This window comes from Azolla caroliniana, unplaced genomic scaffold (assembly GCF_043228905.1).
Source record: "Azolla caroliniana isolate FFs.n. ecotype wild unplaced genomic scaffold, voAzoCaro1.0.p SCAF_485, whole genome shotgun sequence".
NCBI classification, from domain to species: domain Eukaryota; kingdom Viridiplantae; phylum Streptophyta; class Polypodiopsida; order Salviniales; family Salviniaceae; genus Azolla; species Azolla caroliniana.
In genome coordinates this window covers 1-23,206 of record NW_028230920.1, presented here as the reverse complement: position 1 = coordinate 23,206, position 23,206 = coordinate 1, and the positions used below count along the sequence as shown (strand labels likewise).

The window sequence follows — 23,206 nt, the reverse complement described above, 5'->3', positions numbered from 1 at the left end:
AAGAAGAAGATTTGAGAAGACCCGAGAAGAAGAAGAAGAAGAAGAAGAAGAAGAATTGAGAAGACCAAAGAAGAAAGAAGAAGCATTTAGAAGAAGAAGAAGAAGAAGAATTGATCCATCCATCGGTTTTGAGACACAAGTATTTCTGTTGAAACTTGAGACCTTCAAAATAAAGAGAAACAAAAAAAACAAAAACCCGAAAAGAAAAAGAGAGCTTCCATTTACTTTTCTATTCTTTTTTTGATTTTCTTTTTCTTTTTCTTTTTGTCTGTGTGTCTGTTTCTGCTGCATCCATAGCCATCGCTTTCGCTAGCACAGAGATCGGGCGAACGAGCGAGACAGACAGACAGACAGACAGACAGACAGACAGACAGACAGAGAGAGAGAGAGAGAGAGAGAGAGAGAGAGAGAGAGAGAGAGAGTGCAGATAGAGACGCCATGGCTGCTCCTCCGCTCTACACACAGTGGCCACAAACATCCGTCGCTGAAAACGACGAGGTATTCCTCCTCCTTCTCTCTCTTCATCATCATCATCATCATCTTCTTCTTCTTCTTCTTCTGGTTTGCTTCTTCTTGGATTACATTCCATGTGGATATGCTGAAGGAATGATCGTTCCGAGATATACTCTTTTACGAGGTTTTCTATTTAGCCATAGATTCGATGATACAAGTCATGGATCTGGTATTCGCTCACTTATACACGTTTCAATCTTGTACAACAGGGGAACTGGAAAATGAATGCTAAATAGTTCATCAGATGCTAAATTGATGCAAAGAATACCGAGGATTTCTTTTTTCTCTGTGTTTCATTAAACGTTTGGAAGCTTTACTGTCACTTTCTCTCCCCTCTGAAAAAAAGTTTGTAACAGATATTTATTGATAAAAGAAATGGTGATATCTGGCGTGGAATTACTTGTGTTGTGATAGAGATTTCATTCCCAGTCATGAATTCAAGGATAAATAACGTGGATCTGGTCTCGGGGATCACTAATTTATTTGAAAACCAACAATTAGCATGACGGCAACTTTAGAAAACTGCGAAAGCATGATTCTCGATGCCTCATGATACAGATGCTTTGGTGGCTAGTTGAAAGCCTAAAACTTTAACTTGACCTAGAATGTTTGTTGTAGATGCAACTTGCTAATCTGCTTCTGCTGGTTCAAAGGGTAGGAGAATGGCACCTACTCAGCTTTGGGACTCGAATAGGGTCGAGTGAAATGGGGGAGGAGTGGGCAAGAAATCCAGGAAATTGAAAAAGTTCGATAGGGAATAGACAGAGATACTAGTAGGAAGATCCAGAAAGAATCGCATTTATGGAGCAGAAACATTAACATACTCCTTTCTTTCAGTTTCAAACTCATTTAACAGCTATATCACATATTCAAAGTCATTTAACAATATACATTTGCTTAAAAGGAATCAGAAATTGAAGGCATTTTTCTGATCATTGGATTCTATGGTTGCGAAACTCTGAAGAAATATTTCCCTGTGTTGCATTTATAACATTTATCAATATGTTGATGAAACAAGAGGAGAAGTTTAAAGTCGTCAACATTATTTCAAACAAATTTCTCCTAAATAAACGGGGTATCTGCAGACGTCCATTGTGACAACAAAGCTGGGCATAACATGAGTCTTAAATATTCTTATTTATTTAAGTGAGCTTCTGTATTCCATATTTTTGAGTCAATGTCTTGTGAATTTGTTTTTAATGTATTGGCAATGCTTTCCCATAGTATGTTGGAAATCAGAATTGGTGATGTTTGTAACAAAACAGGTCTTTTTTTGCTGATCATGCGTAACTCTTCGAGAAGTCAATGTATATTACGAATGGAATACTAATGATAAGCAATGGATATTTCGATTAAGAAAATAATGCTTTAAGGGTGCAGAACTAGATTTACCATCCCCAAGTGAAGGACAATAAATGAACATAAAATACCATCGGTGTCTCATACCACCAAAGGTTACCTCATGTTATGACTTGGATGTTGAGCTAAGCGGTTGAAAGAGAAGACCTTTGCCTCACCAATAGTGTGTCAACAGCGTCTCACGATGGTGTACTGAGGGAGGCAGCTAAGTCCCCTTTTCATATAGCCCAACAACTAAGGCTCCTTGACCACCACATGTCCTAGGTCGTTATTGTTTTGTTTCAATTCCTAGGATAACTGGTTTCCTAAGTATCCTACCCTTAAACCATTAATATTAGCTTTAGAATTGGTCATTAAGGTTATGCATATAAATTGCCATTCTAATATAACTGTTTTCTTGACAAATCAAAATGTTATAACTCCCATGAAAAATTAATGTTCTTCTGACTCAATGAAGCGGAATAGAATAATGATTCCATTGGCGTCACTGTAAGCTCAACTCAACATAAAAGACCATGCCTCATTGTATATCCATTATTCCATATATATTTATCATAATAGTTTTTATAAATGATTTATTTTGAGTTTTCTTGTGTTCTCTCCTGCAACAATAGTCTGTAGCCTTATAAAACTAAAGATTTGACCATCATATTTTCTTTCTTAGGTATCTTCATCAACCTAATATGACTTTATATACATATGTATTTACAGGTGAGAACAATATTTGTGCTTGGATTTCCACCTGATGTCAAGGAAAGAGAGCTCCTAAATTTGCTCAGATGGTGGCCAGGTTATGAAGCATCACAAATGAATTTCAAGGGTGAACAACCTATGGGGTTTGCGCTCTTTAGTTCAGCTGCAATGGCAATGTCTGCGCGAGATGCACTTCAGGTATTTGAATGTCAGGTCTTTTTTGGTACACACCCAATTGTCTCTTTATTTTAAAGGGTGGCTATGATATCTAGGAAGTCCTAAGGGACACAGTCTCTGCTAGGTAAAAAATGATCTCTCTTAAAGATTTAGTTCTGCTCCAGTCCATAGAGAGTACTTGAACTTTAAAGGGTGGCTATGATATCTAGGAAACCCTAAGGGACACAATTACTGCTAGTTAAAAAATGATATCTCTTAAAGATTTAGTTCTGATGCAGTCCATAGAGAGCAATTGAACTTTTAAAGTTTGTGCTGGTTCAGGTTTTTCTAGACATTATTTCTCATAACAATTTAGTTGCTACTGACTTCTATTATAGACGTCCACCTATTTTGGGGACTTTATTGTGGACAGACATATTTATAGATGTGTTTCATGAATGCTGACCTTTATAGGAGATTAATTCATGGCCATTTTATTTTATTTTAGTTTCATCCAGTTGTGTATACGGATGTTTTAGGGCCTTAGAAATAAGCCACACTTATTTGCTTACATTCCAGCCCCTTTAATCTCTTAATTAGTATACTCTTGTTTTAAGCAAGTATTATCTTTGCTCACTCTAGAATTTCTAGCTCCCAATAAAGATTTGCCATCTCGTTTATGTTATTAGAGCTTAGACGATATGAACCTCATTTTGGGAGCTTGTTATGGATTCAATTAACTGATGGCTAGAGATGTGAAAACATTGCATGAATTCAATTAAACACCATAGCTAGCAACCTTACTGATTTGGACTGTTTTCTTGAATATGCCGCACTCACGGCAATTCTTGTCTTAAAACTGTGAAGTATTTTTGGTGCACTTTTCAAGTTCTGTAGTTTTGCAGTTCTCACTAGTTAAACAAATGACTTTGCCCCCAAGAGTTCTAAATTCTATAGTGTATTGCAAGTGGCTATAATGACTTTGTATGATGCATGGTATTCTGTTCTATCATGTTGCTTATCATTTGTGATGGAGATTAGAACAAAACCTCTAATGTCTGACATAGAAAACTGATTTGGATTTGGGCTATGGTATGATTCCATGGTCTACCTCTTAAGCTATGTTTAGTATCTATGTTACAAGACTATGAGTTAGTGACAATGTTTCGCAAATAATGTACTAAAGGCATTTTTTGCCTACTTATAATATCGAACTGATCATGTTGCTTAACATACACAATGACAGCATACATTCTGTAAGGGTAAAACTATGTTTACATTCTTTTTTTGCAGAATTTAGTTTTCGATCCTGAAACAAATTCAATGTTACGGGCAGAGATGGCAAAAAAGAATCTATATGTGAAGCATGGTATGATCTTTCTTCTGGTGTGTAGAAACAGTTTACCTAGGGGACATGGTCTGATTATTATGTTGTCATAATGTTATTCTGCATATGATGATTCACTTAGAAATAGAGCAGGGTTGCATGTAAAAAAAGTTCAAGTCTGAAGAGGTGAAAGTAGGTGTCTCTCTAAGAATTGGCTTGAGTAAGACTTTTGTTCCAGTTAGTGTTTCCATAGGACCCCCTTATGCTACTTTCTACTGATTATTTGTACATATTTTTAGTTGATACTCGGGGAATATCTCTGTGATAGAGCCCATGGAAGCACTGGCAGGAATTGACCATCCATTTTACATAGCATGATATTATTGTTTTAATAGAATCAAAGATTCAGATATAGATAGTCTCTTCACACACAACTGTAGTAAATTAGATTATTTGATAAGTAATGAAAGGCAATCTAAAGCATGGCTACTGCCTTACCTATGCTTCATCAATATTCTGATGGATGTCCTTGCCATATCAAGTTTCAAGTGATTGTTCTCTTGACAGACTAATAGGGTAGCAATCTTGTTTTTCCGACTAATTACGGTATCAAACACAAAACAATGAAGGATTGTGATAGTTATGCATTAAATCAGTGGGGCATGAAATGTGCACCGTTAAATTTTTTATACTTTCAAGTCACATGTCAAGCACAAGCTTTCTACAGTGAAATTTGGTTGTGCTATTTCAGGTGACACATGTCTGTACCTTTTTCATAAATATTTCTTCATTTGAACGGACTGTTTGGTGAAGGTTGACTTGAAATGTGTCTTTACCATAGTCCGTCAAACATTCATATTAATTTCAAGTCTATGTTGAAGCACATGTTCTACAATTTGTAAGCATACTATATGTTTATAACTAGTGTGTTCTTTTTTATTATCTGAAGGCTTATTTCATGTGTTCTTTTATGATTGTTGCTGGTAGTCAGCTTTTAGATGTCACATGTCTGGAAACTTTGCAATGATTTTTGTGAGGTTATTGTAGAAAAATTACAAAATTAATTTTTGCAAATTCCAAGATTCAATTATTAATGGCTCTTTAATTAGACAATGGCCATGTCTTAATTAGTGAAATTAGAAACAAAATTAGCAAATTATGTCTTTGCTTTTTATTTACTAATATTATAATTAGGAACCTTGACTATGAGCAAGCATATCAAGGTAATCTTGGAAACAAACAGAGATATTTTGTTTTCAACCATGTTATAAAACAAGCCTTACTAACATAGGACGCAATCCATACTATCATTATAGAATTCTTGGTGTAAGAATCTTCTGGACATGGCCATCCACATCTCCAAAGACGCCATTGGAAACCCATGGCTAAACAATGGTGTCTCCGAGTGGTCATTCGCTTATGCAAGGTAGCTGATTTGGTAGCATCAGCCACAACAAGATCTCGCTGTCACTACGTGAATGAAAATGGCTCAGTGTGGCGGGGCTCAATGGGTTCTGATACTAGATCCCTTTGATTCATGCTTCTAACCCAAGTGTGTTTATCCAGATCATGTCAGAAAAATTGGATCACACTCTCTTATGCAGAAATGATTTGATATAGACTCAGTACTAAGCAATTGTTTAGGTGGTTCTTGCTCCAAAGTACACATGTTGAAAGCCATCGAAAGCATGTTAGAAGCAACTGATTAAAGCATACATCACTAGATTTAGCATATGTCAAGGACTAAAACGTGGTGGACGAGGAGATTTGGGAGCCTAAATAATATAACCAAGGCAGCCTATTTAGTGAGGTGATTTTATGTCTACTATAGACACTAAGGAGGACAAAGAGGATGATTGTTGTGAAATGTTGTTATCTTCCATCATTAATCAGATAATAAATATAATAATTAACATCTATTGTCTACAGCAGAAGTTAAAAGGCATTTTCTAAAATTTTGAATATCTAAAACTTTGTCTACTTTCCAAATTCTTGGATTTTGTTGGTATTTCAGTCTATTTGAATCATACAATTGATATATTTCTATGCATAAATTTACTGATTGTATTATTTATCATATCATACAGTATATGTCTTAGAACACCATAAATATCTTGTTCCCACACCACACATATTGCATCACACAATATGACAACGTTTGCCATTTTCTCTAATTATTAGCTGTTACAGGAAATGGTGTCGACTCAGCTGGGTTTGATCAAAGTAAGAGGTTGAGAACTATTGGGGATTACTCTCAGTCTTATGCACCACCTCCTCCGTATCCTGGGTCAACTCCTGGTTGGGTTCCGCAAAGGTAAGGTACAGTGCGAATATCAATGATGTATTCATCATGTCTTTGTGGCTTTCGCCCCCCCCACCTTTCTTGAAGTTTCCCAGCAGGGATGTCAGGTTCAATGCACATGTATATGTATCTGTGTGTTCATTATTAATGTTTTCTTGGCAGCTACATTCCTGCAACTGTTCCATACGATCCTTACAGTGGTTATGGAATGCAGCCAGTCCAGTCCTTTGTACAACCAATGTTGCCATCAGTATCTCCAGCTGGATATGCAGTTGTTCAGGTAGTTTGAAGAACATGTGCATGCTTTTAAGAATTAAGCACATCTTAATGCTCTTATGCATCAGAATACCAAAGATAACCCACCATGCAATACTTTGTTTGTTGGCAACCTGGGAGAATCTACAAATGAAAATGAGCTACGAGGCATATTTAGTAGGTAAATGATATTGTATTTTACTGAAGCGTGTGTTCCTTAAAATATTAAGCTTCGTTCTTGGCATTGATATGGAGATTCTACTTGTATATTTTAGCCAGCCTGGATTCAAACAAATGAAGGTTCTCCCACAGGCGAGGAATACTGTATGCTTCATTGAATTTCTTGTAAGTATTTACGCTTAGGTAATGGTATTTCTAAGGTACTAATGGTAGTTCCTGTAAAAGTTCAAGAATTTTTTTGAGGGGCCTTGCAGGATGTGAACAGTGCTATTGCAGTTCACAATAATTTACAAGGGGCTGTACTAGCAAGTTCAGATCGTGGTGGCATGCGCCTACAATATCCTTTTTTTCAACAATTTGGTTGTGCATAGACATAAGCCTTTATGTTTTGGTATTGGTGGTTTGACTTAACTTTTCTTACGTATTCAAAGAATCCCTTCGGTAAGAAAAAGGACTCCGTGAACTCGTCGGATGGTGCACCAGGCGTGTCGGATACAGATGGGGTTTCTTCTAGGCCTAATAACAGAGATGATTAAAATCATGATGGTCTAAACGAGATAGAAAGGGGCGTAATTATCTTTGCTTTCTGAATGTACTCGTTATAATATTCATGCCATTCAAGGTAGATGGTGCATTATAGGCCATGTGAAAGGTATCAGAGAAATGGGCAGTTACTAGTATCAATCATTGCACCAAGAGACCATGTGGGGAGATGCATTGGCATGCAGCAAAAGGAACATCATTAAGGAGTCATCATGATCAATCATGTTGTCATTTGCACTCCACATAGCAATTACATTAATAGAGCAAACTGTCGCTTGCCATGATGTGCTCAACTAGTGAAACAGACTCTTATATGTCATTAGCATCTACTGCAAAGATGGCATGGTTATAAAAACATTGAAAAGCATACTGTTGCTTGTTTGGGAGTAAAAATGTGCTGCATTTGATGACGTCTTGCATAAAGAATTCTAATGTTGTCAAATCACATTGATCTGGAAGTATGGTCTGATTCTTTTAGGTGACTGCATGAATTTCTAATTCACATTTGGGTTCAGATTGACAGGCCTAAAAGTGTGTTTTAGTGTACCTTCCAGGTTCCTCAGCTATATTATTTTTGACAACTTAATGTGGATGTTCTCCTCTTCACCAGCTTCCGGCTCTTTGCCTTTTAGTACCAATTAGATGGATCACCACAGCATTTTTTAGAAATGCAGCTGATTTAGAACCAGGATGGTACACTTTTATTTGTCTGAATGTCAGTTGAGGGAGAAAAGGTAAGTCTGCTCATTTATAAATAGGATGGAGGTATTTACTGAGAAATTTGTAGGTTAGGAGCAGATTTATCTATGGGATCAAATGCCAAAAAGATGAAATCAAGGACACAAATGGTGTTTCCTGATCTTATGTTTAATGTTCATCAATTTTGATACGAGCAATGTGGTGAACTAGAGTGCAAGGGAGCTTCCTAAAATCATAAGCTCAAAATCCCATGACTCTATTTGCCATGATGCAAATACATCAACTGCTGTCAAGGTTGATCGTAGATGAATCACATCTAATACTGGTTCAGCGAAAGCTGTTATAGGTCTACATCTAACCTGTCCATTGTGATAAGGTTGATCGTTGGTTTGTGGACTTTCTAACATAGTCTTTTCTAAAGCTACCTTCTATTTCTTTGAGATCTCGCTCTTGAGAGATAATTGGTATTTGTTTGTCTTTTGTTGATTGATGGTTATTGGTATTTTGTCTTTTGTTGATGCGTATTTTGACCACTTAATGTTTTCTAATGAGACTTCCATTTCTACTTTGTGTTAATAGAAATGCTTATTAGACTACAAATCAAGTAAATCACCAACTAATAATTTGTACAATAGTTTGTTTATGTGTTAGTGGATAGTTTGGTTAAGGAAAAGGGTGACTGAACAAACACATGAAACCCTATATATGATTTATTGGTTTTTCTTTGGGATTGGCTAGAACCCTAAATATGCCTGTTTTGTTAAATTTTCTTTTAATAATAGGTTAGTTTTCATCAGTGAATGTTCGACTTTCCTGTAGACATCATCTTGAACTAAAGAATTAGCTCTGTTAAAACTTTAGACATTGATCTTGCACTGTCAGCGTGCACATCATTTTAACCTGGAGCACTAGTTGATTGGTTATTGGATTTTCCCTCACCTAAACCCTAAAATTTATGCTGATAAACGGTGACTAAATGTTCATTTTATGCCCAAATGTATAAAAATTAATTTAATGAGCTGATGATTTAAAGCCTAAAAATATTCTTAACCCGTTTGTGAGCAGCTGAATTAGAAAAGCGAAGTAGATGTAATATTTCACGCAAATAATCTATTTTTGGATTCCCTGAAGTGTAGATGTAACACTTTGACCATATCATCCATTTTCAAATAGAACAAAATATGTCATTTACATAAGCATTATTGTTGAATTACATAGCTTTCCTGCTAAGATACTGTGGGTTGCAATGCTGTTGTCCCACTCAATATCCTCATCTCAACACTATAAAATGTATGTATATGCTCTGGACGGGGAAAAAATACATATTGCCGAACCACAACTTATATTCTCATCTCAACTTATACAAAAAAGTTGGTGTATCTTTTCAATGGAAAAAAATAGATACAGCTGAATCACAATTCTTTGAACAGTAAAGAAACCCCTCCTGGATTCCTAGGAGAAGATCTTTTAGATGGATGGTCAGGCTGTCCACATCCTCCATTCATTATCTCAGTTCAAGCATTCGTACATAATTGATCTCAGTTCATGATATCTTGTTTTATTCCCTGATCACTTTAATGGGGATTCATGAGAAAATTTCGTTTATGAATTACATTCAGGTTACAGCAGCAATCCCCCACCTTCCAATAAAAACACCTGAAAATCCTTCAATAAGGTAAAAACTAACTTCTCGACGATAGCTTCAGACTATGCTTAAGCTCATGCTTTGAGGAAGGAAGAGTGCAAGCAGTTCTGGATTCTTTCCCAAGAAAGTTCTGAAGTCATCCCAATTCACTAACCCATCTCCATCAAAGTCTAATTTCTTGCACATTTTTTGAACCTGTTTCATATAAAAAGAACATTATTTGTAAATACACATTTAGACATACACCTCATTAAATTCAACACAGCACAAGTACCTGCAAAGGAGAAATCTCTGGAAAAACAGAGCGCAGAGTTTGATCTACCTGCGATAACATCACCATCGATAAAACACTAAACAATCATCATCATTCCAAAGTGTTCCTATCAAGCATTCGGTTTTATATACTACACTTATTCATTAGATTATGGTTCACACCAAGTCTCAGTTGAGTGGTTCTGGATTTATGTTTGACTCCAAAACCATAGAGATTATGTATTTATATATATATATATATTTGATTCAAGGAATAGCAAGATTGCTTCATCACACCAAAGTGAGTCTAAATTTAGGCTTTAACAGATAGTTCTTACAAATCCATGAGATCGACATCCAAATTTTAAGATTATATTTGACATAGAAATCAAGGTAATCTGACATAATCATGCTTCATGTTCATCATATGATTAATGGGTTTAGATAATCAGGGAAGTGAGAATTACCTCAATGTTTGAAAGGTAGCCTTGGTTCTGCAGGTCACATGATTTAAAGGCTATTCCACAGAACCTTTCAAAGGAAGGATGTTTTGAGATGAATGCCGATCCCTCAAGAAACTGCAAATTCCCATCAACGATAGAGTTGAGATATCTGTCCCTCATTAGAGGCACATAATATACAATAAATACAATGTAAAAGTTCTTAGTATGCACCCCTTGGAAAGACATTGCGCTTTGCTCTTCTGTATCGAAGAAGTCAAAAATCTAATAGCAATTCAAAATGTCAAGTTAATATTAACTGGTGAACTAGAAAGCTTAGTTACTGCGCATTAATAAGAAGGCAGAATTAAACCTGCTCAGAAAATGTTGTTTTGGGTAGTTCTAATCCTTCTAAGAACTGATCTTTTGACACCCAACCCCTGTCATCACAAATTTAAAAAATGTAATAAAACAGAACCATACAGTTAATAGCCACCATCTATTAGTGTACTAGTTAATATTGAGCTTAATGACGTGTAAGCATCATTTGCATTTGACAACAAGATAATTAATTCCAATTACATCAATCATATAGCTTACTGTCAGAATACATGGTCGGTACCCAGAAAACCAACCTATTATCTGAATCCATTTTTTGAAATTTCTCATAGAAAATAAGAGCCTCTTTTGCGCTGATACAGAACACCTAAAAAGTGAACAAAAAACTTCAATCAAACTCAGCAATCAAATTGAAAAAAAGTAGACATTCCCACCCCCTACTTTTTTTCCTGGAACGAGAAAATTTCCATGCCCTTTGCAGAGGCTTGGTACAAACACATAGATATCTTTCTCATAGATGAGATTTGGCTTGTCCATAAAGGATTATTCTGCTGCAATAAATATGTTCATATAGCCTCGGAATTCAAATGCATAATAACGAGAACACAGTATATTCATTATATACCTTCTTCCACCATGCCATTTCCACAACGCAAGGGGTATCTGATGCCTACAAAAAAATATATGTATATGAACAATATGTCAAAAGAAGAAAATCTGATAAAATATATGTCAAGTTTCTCATGTGATGGAGTCATGCAATATCTTACATTCTTATGCTCATTCATTTTTTCAGATAAGATGAGATCATTAAAAGAATACTCAGTTTCTGCCACATTTAATGCCTTCGCCATGACATTCTTAACCTGTTCAAAGAAACATTTCTCACTGTAACAAAATGCTTCCTTAGATTATTCAGCACCAATATTGCTGCAAGGAACAGATCATCTTGACCTTTTTAGCAAAGAGTCTTGGATGGTCTTTCTCCCTAGGAGATGGATAGACAACAGGCAAATACTCAACCTGGAAGAAAACACAGTATTATCTTTAGTACCAATTATACAATATATTATCCAGCAAAATCATGGATATGCTGTGCTATATGCTGCCACCCAACTTAGTTATTTAAGTTTTTACACTTTAATGGTGGCCTAGCCATCCATTTCGGATGAGACAGAAAGTCATTCACATAAATTTTGCTTTTCATGAAGATGGTTTGCAGGTATTCATTATTTGGTTTTTTACCCAGAAAATAATCAAGATCTCTTATATGAACTATAATAGTCATGACCAAAACTTGCCCAAAACTCTTTTTCTGGAAATGTGGAAAAGAAATTCGAATTTAAAATTCTTGGTTTCATTTGGAACAAATCAAAATGTTTATACCCATTTAAAAATGCAGACCAAACTATTTATGTTCAGAATCCTTATAATAAGACCCTCATTCATTTGTTGATGAAAATGTTTTCCCAGTTTGCTTCCTTCTCCTGTGTGTCTGAATAGCATTCTTGCACCTACACAGATTGTTAGTCAGTGTCTTATATCAAGGGTTCATTGAAGTGATCTCTGCTGTGTTCACTTTATGGGGACTGTCAACTCCATTTTCATTTACTATCCTAGCATACTTATCTTTATTCATTTCTTATCTGCTTTCTTCAAAATCATCAACATCATAATTATCTACATTTATGTTAACAAACATCACTTGCACAAACGTTAACATTGCCATGAAATTAATCACTTATCAAAAATCCAACTATCCATTTGCCTACTTACTTCCATAAAGTTGTGAAATTGCGTAAACATCCGAAAGACAACCTTTAGGATGGAAATCCTACCCCTACATAAAAGGAATCAAATAGCTCAGACATGGATACGAAATTTCAATCTACTCCTAACTAACTTTCTATGATGGCACATGAATGTTACCAAGAATTGTCAAAATGAACATATGGATAACGCAAAACAACAGGTTGTACAGGTAATCCTGGAATAAATGCTCCAAGTTGGAAAAATATCAGTGACCTCCCATTTGTAGTTGTACCCTCAGGAAACAGCATGACATGAGGATAATCATTGTTCATAGCTCTATTCTGCGATAAAATTGTATTGGATAATCATGACATCTGCATTTGCACAGCAAGTTCTACAACAAGCAGCAACAAAAAATTTGTACTTACTTTAATTTCCTTTAAGACATCTTTTTTGGATTCAGAGGAAGACCTGTCAACATTTATGACCTGGTGGTAAAGGAAGTATTAAGAAGATATCAAGCTTTTTACATAATGTATATATGCAGATGTACAAGATCTTGACATTACCTGCATTGGTCTGATAATCATTCCAATGCCCGGTAAATCTGAGTGTGATGCTGAGCTTACAAAGCTAGGAAAAAATTCATAAAAGAAAAAAATAGGATCGATAAATGAAACATGATTCGAAACGATAATTGGGGCTACTTCTCGTTTTGATCGTTTTCCATGGCGGTTTATCCAATGATACCTATACTTCCAATAAAAAAACATCAAAGGATTAATGAGCAAAGGGAACAATATGAATCTAAGATTTTACAGTGACAAGCATCAGAGGATAGGCAATATTAGCAATTTAAGATTTAAGTCACAAATTTTGCAAAAACCTACATATATCAGTAAAGGATTTTATTTTAGGATCATCCACATTGTATCATCTTGACGATGGTTTGAAGAGTCAGTACACAATTAGATGATTGGGTGCAGGAGCGTTTGAAGACGATTTCAGAAGCACAGACATCTTATCTACTTTGGCATATCAATGCCCTGATAGCCTCTTCTGGTGCTGGCTGGGTAATTTCAAGTGACCATTTGCAGATGATCAAACTCAAGCATGGAGGCAAAGACCAAGTAGAGAAGCCTTCTACGCACAGAGGAGCTTAGGATAATCAACCAGATTATGCACAAAGATGAATAAATCTGATGCAACTTCAAACGTACTAAACTAGAAAACGAGTTTATATTATTTAATATTTTCTAATTCTTGTTAAAGTTGTACAGTCTCGTTTTCAGAGCTGTACTACAACTTCTAAAAGAATATTTTTTGTAGTTTGAATGGGATCCTTGTACAAGATTCCATTCAGAATTAAATTGGTATTTACGAGGCCATAACTTAGCTGCCACATCAGTATTTAAAGCTCTTCTTCTAAGAGTATATTCTATGTATCTTGGATAGCACATATGTGTGTGTGTGTGTGTGTGTGTGTGTGTGTGTGTGTGTGTGCAATCCTACCTTGTATATTCCTTTTTAAGTAGTTGGCTTTTGTTTTGCAGAACTACTCCTATCTCTTTAATCCCTCCGATGTGTTAAACCCCATAATTGTTTTTAGTTTCTATATCTCTGCCTTTAGATATTTCAGAAAACTGACATTCTATCTTCTACTTCCTCACACCTTATACAGGTTTATATGTTACTTTCCTTTGAGTACATACATAAATAAATGGTAGTGCTTTAAGATGGGACCTTAATTCTCAGACAACACAATGTCATTAGTACAGGGAAAAATAGTTTACGAAGGAAAACTAATTATAAATATGAGTAGATTCAGGTTAAAGTGGATAAGGAGGTATAGAGTGGATATTCTCTAGCTTTGACAATTCCAATTCAAGTAAAGTACTTGCCGTCCATCTCACTTACCATGTCTTTCCAATGACATTGACATTAGCATACATACCGTAATGTGAAAGGGCCTAAAGAATGTAAAAGACTATAAAGGTCAGTTTCGGTGCTCTTTTGAATCTCTTCACTTTCATGCTAGAGCCTTCTGTTACTTTTTCCTTCAGGACCATGGAGTTTCAGGAAACCAAGTACTTTTATTTTCATCTCACTATGGATGACATGACTTCGCCCATATCTGTAATGATGATTTGTTTCATAGGCCGATTTTTGCCTCTAGTAAAAGACTATTAACGGTCATTTTTAGTGCTCTTTTGAGCTTCTTCTTCAGTTTCGAGCTAGAGCCTTCTCTCTCGTTTTTATTCAGATAACCATATAGTTTTAGGAAACTGACCATTTTTAATTTCGTTTTAACATGGATGACATGAATCCAGTCATATCTGTAATGACGATTCGTCTCATAGACCAATTAACATTCCCAATTCTTTTCTCATTATTCCTTATCCTTGTGTCTATCTGTGAGCTTGAGCCCTAAGCATCCATCTTAAATGCCTAATATCTGCTTCTATTAGTGTCAGTTCCTGAATGGTAGATATAGAAAGTAAAGAACTCTTATATGCAACTAGAATTTCATTCAATAAAAGATGTTGGAATAAAGTAAATATAGAGTGAGACAGATGTGTGGAAGGGTGATATTAGTTCTAAACAAATCATATACTAAACATTGCTCATAGAACTTCGTGATAGTATCGAGCATGGATCATAGGACATCCAGTTGAAGTTCACATTCTTTGTCCATTGAAACAATCGTAGCCATATGTATGTCTTTACAAGAAGCAATTATAAGATTGCAAAATGAAGTACATGCTCATAATGTAAGGGAAATGATGCTTCAATTTAGGATGTATTCACAAGCACTATAAATTGAATATTTTGAAAAACTTACTTCCTATAAGGACAATAGCATTGCAAATTGAAAATACTCAGATGCCCCAACTAGAAAAGAGAATGAAAATATTAGAAGCCAAGAAAGAATCACAATCGAAGCAAATATTGAAATGGGATATAGCCATGAGGCAACACCTTAGAGCTTACATGCAATCTGGACCAGCCGACTACAAAATTAGTGGGGACAGTTAAGAGTCACAGCCACTGTGTAAGAGATAGAGGGAGTGGATTATATTCTCAGTTTGGTCTCAGTGTCACATTAAATGTGCAAGTCAGTTAATAGTGTGGAGATATTCCTTTTCTGTTAACTGACTTGTCATTTAATAGACCAAGCTCCCTAGATACAAGCTACAAGTAAATAGTACTTATCTTAAAGTCAATACCACATACTTCAAGACTAAGTACATGTAACTAGTCAATCATATTACCCTATTTCCCTCTTTCCTAAATATATTCTGTACTACTCATCTACGGTTTCCTACATTGACACCTTATCGACCCATATCATCGGGTTGCACAATAGCTACTCCTCATTTGGCGCGCTATCACAAAATGTGTACTCTAAGAGTACATATGGGGATAAATTGACAACTTGGAGTTGATCATTGATTATATCTAACAAAGACATACACATGGTTGCAATTTTTCATTGGACTAGGAATGCAAAAGACATACACACAGTGATAGGGCAGCTGTAAACTTCATCACATCAGTTAGACATTGAGGTAGGGAGATGTATGAATACATCTAGAAGAAAGAATTTGCCAATTTTGTCATCAAGAGTGTGTTGGAGAGTGGCAGCTCCAGACCTGCACTCTCTTTCATCTTTATTATCTTTGTACTACATCCTATCTAACCTTTTGCAATCCAATGAAACAATTGCAACCATGTGTATGTCTTTGTGATAGTCCAATTAGATGGACATACATTGTGATAGGGCAGCTGTAAACTTCATCACATCAGTTAGAGATTGAGGTAGGGAGATGTATGAATACATCTAGAAGAAAGAATTTGCCAATTTTGTCATCAAGAGTGTGTTGGAGAGTGGCAGCTCCAGACATGCACTCTCTTTCATCTTTATTACCTCTGTACTACATTCTCTCTCTTCCCAGATTCTTCTCTCTCTAGAATCTGCAACTCTTTAAATGCCTTCTCTCTCTAGAACTTCATCACATCAGCTACAGATTGAGGTAGGCAGATATACACAACTACCTCTAGAAGAGAGAATTTGCCAATTTTGTCATTAAGGAGTGGAATCTAAGGAACACTATGTTTGTCATTGTAGTGTCTTTTATGAAATCAGAGGGAGATACCATTGCCTCTTTAAACAAGGCTTTGGCCCACTACGCAAGGTAATGGAATATGAGGACCAACGATGCCTAAGACTTTTCTTGCTAGAGCTCAAGAGACATCGGGAAAAGTTGTTGAAGAATACAGCCACACAAGTTCATCCACAAAGAACAATCACAACTTTCTTTAGCCCCGTCACTCCTACTACTCCTAAGGGGAGATGCCATTGTCTCTTCAAGCAAGGCTTTGGCCCGCTATGCAAGGTAATGGAATATTATAACCAATTGTGCTTTGCACTTTTCTAGCTAGAACTCAAGAGAAAAAGGGAAAAGGATTTGAAGGACAATAGTATAGCACACAAGCTCATCAACAAAGAACAACCATAACTTTCTTAAGCCCCATCACTCCTAATTCTACAAGTCAATCAAGGGCCACATAAATGGGCTCCCCACAAAGAAATAGCAAAGGGATTACAATAGATTGGGCAATAGCAATTTACAGTCCTCGTAGGCCCTGGTCTAATGGGCCACAATCTCACTATTCTTGTCATCGACAGATAAAGGCCATTATCTCCCACCTTCGCACGTGTTATAAAGAAGTGGAAGATAGAATGATAGTTTTTTGAAATATCTTAAGTCAGAGATTTAAAGACTAAAAACTCCTTCGGGGTTTAACACATAGAAGAGATTAAAGAAAGTAGAAGCAGTTCTACACCAGAACTTTTTAAAAAAATGTACAAGATAAGAGTGCACACACATATATGTCAAGATACATCGAATATGCTCTTAGAAGAAGAGCTTTAAATGCTGATAGGACAGCTAAGTCATGACCTCATAAATACCCATTTAATGCTGACTGGGAATCTTGTCCAAGGATCCCATTCAGTGTACAAAATATTCTTTTAGAAGTTGTAGTACAGTTCTGAAAATGAGACTGTAAAACTCTAATAAGAAGTAGATAATATTAAAACATATAAAACGTTTTTCTGGTTTAAATGGAGAAACCTAAAGGGCCTTTAATCCCAACATGTTTTTCCCTCACTTCAAAGACCTCTCTATTCTGGATGAACATATGCTAGAGATCGTTCGACCACAAACATTACAATACCTTACTTGAGAATGTTACACATACTAATAACAAGATTCTTTAGTCACATGTTATCTTATTTACTTTTTTTTTTACTTAGCAACATTAATTTGGTTTGTTGTTCTCAAAGACAAAGACAATATTTAAGATGTTATCTCTTGTTTGGTCTTATAGGCCATTTTGGCCTCTTAAAAGACACTAATATCTTTCTTTCTTTCTTAAAGATCCATCATAATGATCTTAATGCATTTAGTGGAATAATTCTAGAGATGTTTACTAGCATGAAGTGCATAACTACTATGTATGGGCCGAGCAATTTCCAGTTCCATGGAAAGAAGAAGAGCATACGTGATTGATCTTGATTCAGATATCCACAGATATGCATTGAGAAACAAGCTCATACTCACATAATTTCACTTTACATCTACTCTCTACCTCACCTTCATGCACAGTTTGCACCCCCAAGTCATTCAACATTGTTTAGCATATATATGCTGATATTTAAAAAAATGCAATTGATCAGTTTAAGTTTACAACTGGTAAATGCACCCAGCATAGTGAACATGCTTTCCTACAAAGTTGTTTCATGCTTTCCTACAATGAGGATGTCATCAATATACAAAACCAAAATAATAGGTCTGCTATCAGTTTCCATTTTAAGATAGCGACAAGGATCTGCCTTACATCGAGTGAAGACATTTGAGCGTATGAAAGAGTCAAATTTCTTATACCATAGACATTGGGCTTGTTTCAGCCCATAGAGGCTGCATCAAAATTTACAAACTAAATGCTCTTTTCCTGGAATCATGAACCCTTCAGGCTGCAGCATATAAAGCTCCTCATCTAGGCTTCCATGAAGGAAAGTCATCTTCCACAAAGCCATAGGATATAAAATCAACAATGTTCGAAATTTCTGATGTCTTCTAAAGATAGCCATCCTATACCCATAGAAGATGGAGGAATCTCGAAACTGAGGAAATTGCCTCCAAAATTATATTCAATCAAGAGCAAGATTGGAGAACAATTTACAATCCCCAGACAACAATACGTTCCTCAAGGATATGAGGTCATCAATAAACAGAAGCAAAAACTAATATTCACAAAACAACATAGAAGTAGATAAGAATTACCCAAGGAAGAACAAGAAGGCTCGCGCGAATAACCGAGTAATGTATACGAATCGCCGACGCCATTTTGGCATCGGAAGGTGCTTCTCCGTCCATCCAACAAGGACGAGTTTGGCAAACAAAACTCCAATGACAGTTATGAGAATGATTAGCAGCAATCTAATGATAGCTAATGGAAGACATAAAAAAGTCTTGATCCATTCATAAGTATTCGAGATGGTTTCAGTGTGGTTTCGGAAAGGGTCTATGGTTGGCATTGGGGGTGATGCGGGCCGCTCACCAAGAAAACTGTAGAGGCCACCATTGATCCCATCATTTTGAGCTAATTCGCTGGTATCAGTATTACTGTTCATACGGGTCTCCTCTTGAATCTCTTCATTTTCTTCTTCATATTCATCCTTATAGGAAGCATTCACAGTTGAATCAATTATGCCAATTCTATCTTCAGATTCAGCCTCTTTTCCGAAGTGAACTTCGTGAGGGATATCAAGAGCAATATCTGTCCTACCATTCTCATGACCATTTCCATTTCCATTTCCATTTCCATTTCCATGTTTATTTCCATCTCCATTTCTAATTCTATATCCATTTCCAATCTCATGTCCATGTCTTGGAATGGATTTGAGTGCGGAGGAATCCGCGAAGTGGCCCTGAACTCGATCGTGATCATATTCATGATTGAGTAGAGGTCTTTGAAGGTCCTCCACCTCAGTCATGGTGAAGCAGAAATGCGATGAGAAAAATATATGCTCTTTTGTTGGATGAAGGATAAACTAAGAAAGACAGAAAGATCTAGAGGACAAGATGACCCAATAAGGTAGAGAGAGAGAATGAGTGTGCAGGAGTGTTTTGAAGAAGGAATAGCTGGAGATGGAGATGGAGATGGAGATGGAGATGGAGATATACAAAGTAAAGAAATAAACGTGTGGGGAGATTGTGGTTTCCTTCTTCTTTAATCGAGGAGAGAAGAAGCCAAATCAATGTGGGTCACACGCAGAAGGAAAAACAAAAAAAAAAAAAAAGCGAAAGCGAAAAAACAAGAATTAAGAAAAAGAAAAAGAACAGAGAAAACTGTGAAATTAGGGTTCTCCCTTTCGTTTCGCTTTTTTTTTTTGTTTCCTTTTGGGAAGAAGGTTTTTTTGTGGCTGTTGGAATGTGTATGGAGGTGTTGTGGTGGAGGAATTCTAGGGTTCTGCTTGGGGGAGAAGCGGAGACTCAGAAAAACGAAAAACAAAGAACCTAAAACAGAAGAAGAAGAAGAAGAAGAAGAAGAAGAAGCAGAAACAGAGTAGGGGAAACGACCGACCCCCCCGTCGGTGACGTGGCAGCCCCGTGCCGACGTGGAGCCCCTGCCGACGTGTCCCCCTGCTGACGTGGAGCCCCTTATAGACGCCATGTGGCCGGCCGGACGGACGGACGGACGGACGGACGGACGGGACTTTAGGCTTATATTCTCATAATGCCTTTCTTCTTCTCTCTTTCTTTCTTTCTTTCTTCTTCTTCTTCTTCTCTCTTTCTTTCTTTCTTTCTTTCTTTCTTTCTTATACCTCTTCTTCTTTCTTTTTTTCTTCTTCCGCATTTTTGTTCACAAGTCTTGCCTGGACACCTCCTGTGATCACACACGTTTTTTATTTGCCGCCATATACATATACGTATATACATACATATACATGTGTGTGTGTGTGCCCTTCCTATACGTATGTATATACACACATGTATACGTATACATGTGTGTGTGTGTGTGTGTGTGTGCGCCCTTCTTATACGTATGTATATATACACATATATATGTATACATGTGTGTGTGTGTGTGCACGTGCCCTTCCTATACGTATCTATATACACACATGTATACATATACATGTGTGTGTGTGTGTGTGCACGCGCGCACCCTTCCTCTGCCTCCATTGATGATGATACTCTTGTTTTGTTCTAAAATGATGGTGTCCTGATCCATAAGTGTCACGTGGCCAAATAACGTGGTCATCACCCTTTCGGGATGTTCCCTTATAAGATTTCCATCCTCCTCGGCAAAAGACTCTTCTTTATGATCGTCCACTTGGCTTTACACCTCACAACATAAAGCTAGATATTAAAGTGTGGATCACTTTGTCGTCCTCTCGTGTTTCCAATGGACCTCACGATTTCCTTCCGAATCTCTCTTAGTTTGGATCCTCATCTTTCCTTTTCGCATTCATGTTGTGCTAGGAGTTGGTATACAATGCTACAAACCAAATCCACGAATCCTAATTCTTTTATCTTAAATTCGCAAAATCATATTGAAAACGTTGTTTGCCTCACATGTTTATGAGATATTGCCAAAAACATTGAAAAAGCTTCGAATTTTCTCGCCAATACTACGGATTTTAAGAGAATTAAACATCGGAAAACTTGTCAGTGTTTTTTTTAGGTGAAATGCAAACGTCCTTTTTTTATCATAATTGTCTTTTATATCCCAACTTTTCTAGGATGCTAAATTTTAAATTTTGTTTTCATTCATAATCTTATTAAATTCTAGTGAACTATGTCATCCACATACCCTTCTCTTTGATGATAGATCGTTAATGTCACTAACATTATATAAATATTGTGCTTTCTAGCTTGAGAAGTAACTAACTTTGGTTACTTTTTAACAAATACATGAGGTATTTTAACTACATTATTTATCTAATGAAACGAGTAACAATTGCTTAATGAGAGTGAGTTAACAACTACCTTTTGAGTTCATGTGCCTCGACTCCCTTACTATCCACTCGTTGTGGAGCATTCGTCAATATTTGCTCCATGACATTGAAGCTAGATAGAAGAGTTGAAACGTAATGGAGGCTTGGCAAGCAACAATTTATGTGTCAATGGAATATTTGCAAATCTCCAATCGAATAGGGAAATGTTCTAAAGACCCCATGTCCCATAGAATCGTAAAATCAAATGATGTTGGTATGAAGGAATCACGGTTCATCATATACATTCATTATAGCTACCTCCATGTCTATCTAAGTTGTAAAGATTAGGAGGTCAAACGTCAACCATCCTAATCCACACATCTAGCTTTAGAATCTCAATCACCAAGGAATCACATGCGTTTTGCTAAGGAACATCCAAGATTGAATGTGGCACATAGATTATGATGCACCAATACGTATGTTAAAATCACCCATAAGTAATCCTAGGTGGTCCACGAATAAGGTCTAATGAAGTGAACCCCATAATGTAACACATTGAGCAGTATGGTTAGGGGCATAAATCCCCACCTATCACACGCATATATACAAAACTTCATTGACATGATAGAGATTAGGATGATATCATATTATGTTAACATGTATTGAAACATTCCATAGTTAAGCTAGAGCATATGCACAATATTATAAAACATCGCCACATTGCAAAGCGAATGTATGATCGCCAAATGGAATGCTTTCATGAATGTGCCCATCATGCATGGTTACAAGATGTAAGCATGCATGTATCCAAACCATGTTAGATAAGCACGTGTTCTGGTGAACCATTCCAATTAAATGACAATATTTGGTATATTATTATATATCTTGCCTTATTTATTGTTAATGCAATGTCATTCTCCTTGTACTCTCTTCTTCAATTTGATATTATTTCTCACCAAAATATTCTCTTCAATTTGATATTGTTTCTCAGCAAAATGGGTGATTTCTACTATTAAAAACAAATGAGAAAGATCATTATGCACAACTAAACGACAATACTTGAATTAATATTACATCGAAATAATGATTGTTAAATTGTCTTGCATAGAATGAGGATGAACAATGTGGATCCTACTAACTCCAAACATTTATGCTCAACAATGCATGATATATTCCATTATCTACTTAATAAAGTTTGCCATTCTATAGGAGAACATGCCCCTCCTTCAAAGCCACCAAGGCCATGAGAATAGTCTAAGCATGTTCTAAAGTTGCATATGGGTTTTCATACACCACATCCCTGTGGTTGTCTATGGGAACCTTTTGTTTAGATTTTCTATCCCAAAAAAACATTGACTTGATGGAATTTCAACTCGATCTCCTAAATCAAACCGAAATTAAAGGGGGTATACCTTATCTTTTACTTGTCATTGCCAACTAGTTTTCTCAAACTCTCCCTTATTTTTGAGCTACTTTGCGAAGTAATATCACAAATACTACGAAAACTGCAATGTTGAAATTGCAAATTCACCTGTCTCCCCTTCAAATTACCTTTAGCAAGTTGCTAATTTCTTTCTCTCTCGGAGCCTTGATGCATAGTTTTTACCTTAAGTCTCCATCTTAAGTGTTTGAGCTTGGTTTAATGCATGTGAGTGACGTCGAACATATGTAAATGTCAAGATCCCTACACAAAATAAAAGGAAATTTGAATATACAAACTCTTGGAGTGTATGAAACTTTT

General features: G+C 36.2%; 2 protein-coding genes across 4 annotated transcripts; one reads left to right on the top strand and one right to left on the bottom strand.

The window, feature by feature from the left end:
- Positions 1-323: 323 nt before the first annotated feature.
- LOC147848170 (uncharacterized) lies at positions 324-8,187 on the top strand. Of its 3 annotated transcripts, none has more exons than XM_087338630.1 (9): positions 324-498; positions 2,663-2,763; positions 4,015-4,090; positions 6,239-6,362; positions 6,513-6,630; positions 6,695-6,786; positions 6,881-6,950; positions 7,040-7,126; positions 7,211-8,187. In XM_087338630.1, exons 2-9 carry the CDS (start codon positions 2,680-2,682, stop codon positions 7,319-7,321), a joined length of 762 nt encoding a protein of 253 aa, XP_087194756.1. In that variant the 5' UTR covers positions 324-498; positions 2,663-2,679; the 3' UTR covers positions 7,322-8,187. The 3 variants fall into 3 exon arrangements, with proteins under 3 accessions (XP_087194756.1, XP_087194754.1, XP_087194755.1); XM_087338628.1 differs by having other exon boundaries at positions 2,584-2,763; XM_087338629.1 differs by lacking the exon at positions 324-498 and adding an exon at positions 2,550-2,583.
- A 1,232-nt stretch (positions 8,188-9,419) lies between these two features.
- Positions 9,420-19,686, bottom strand: LOC147848169 (lysophospholipid acyltransferase LPEAT2-like). The gene is made up of 14 exons (XM_087338627.1): positions 18,806-19,686; positions 13,025-13,205; positions 12,884-12,943; positions 12,633-12,796; positions 12,480-12,543; positions 11,658-11,726; positions 11,474-11,569; positions 11,329-11,373; positions 11,000-11,070; positions 10,738-10,804; positions 10,599-10,649; positions 10,392-10,502; positions 9,947-9,994; positions 9,420-9,867 (listed from the first exon to the last, which is right to left on the bottom strand). The coding sequence occupies exons 1-14, from the start codon at positions 19,516-19,518 to the stop codon at positions 9,730-9,732; spliced, it is 1,878 nt and encodes a 625-aa protein (XP_087194753.1). The 5' UTR covers positions 19,519-19,686; the 3' UTR covers positions 9,420-9,729.
- Between the last annotated feature and the right edge of the window lie 3,520 nt (positions 19,687-23,206).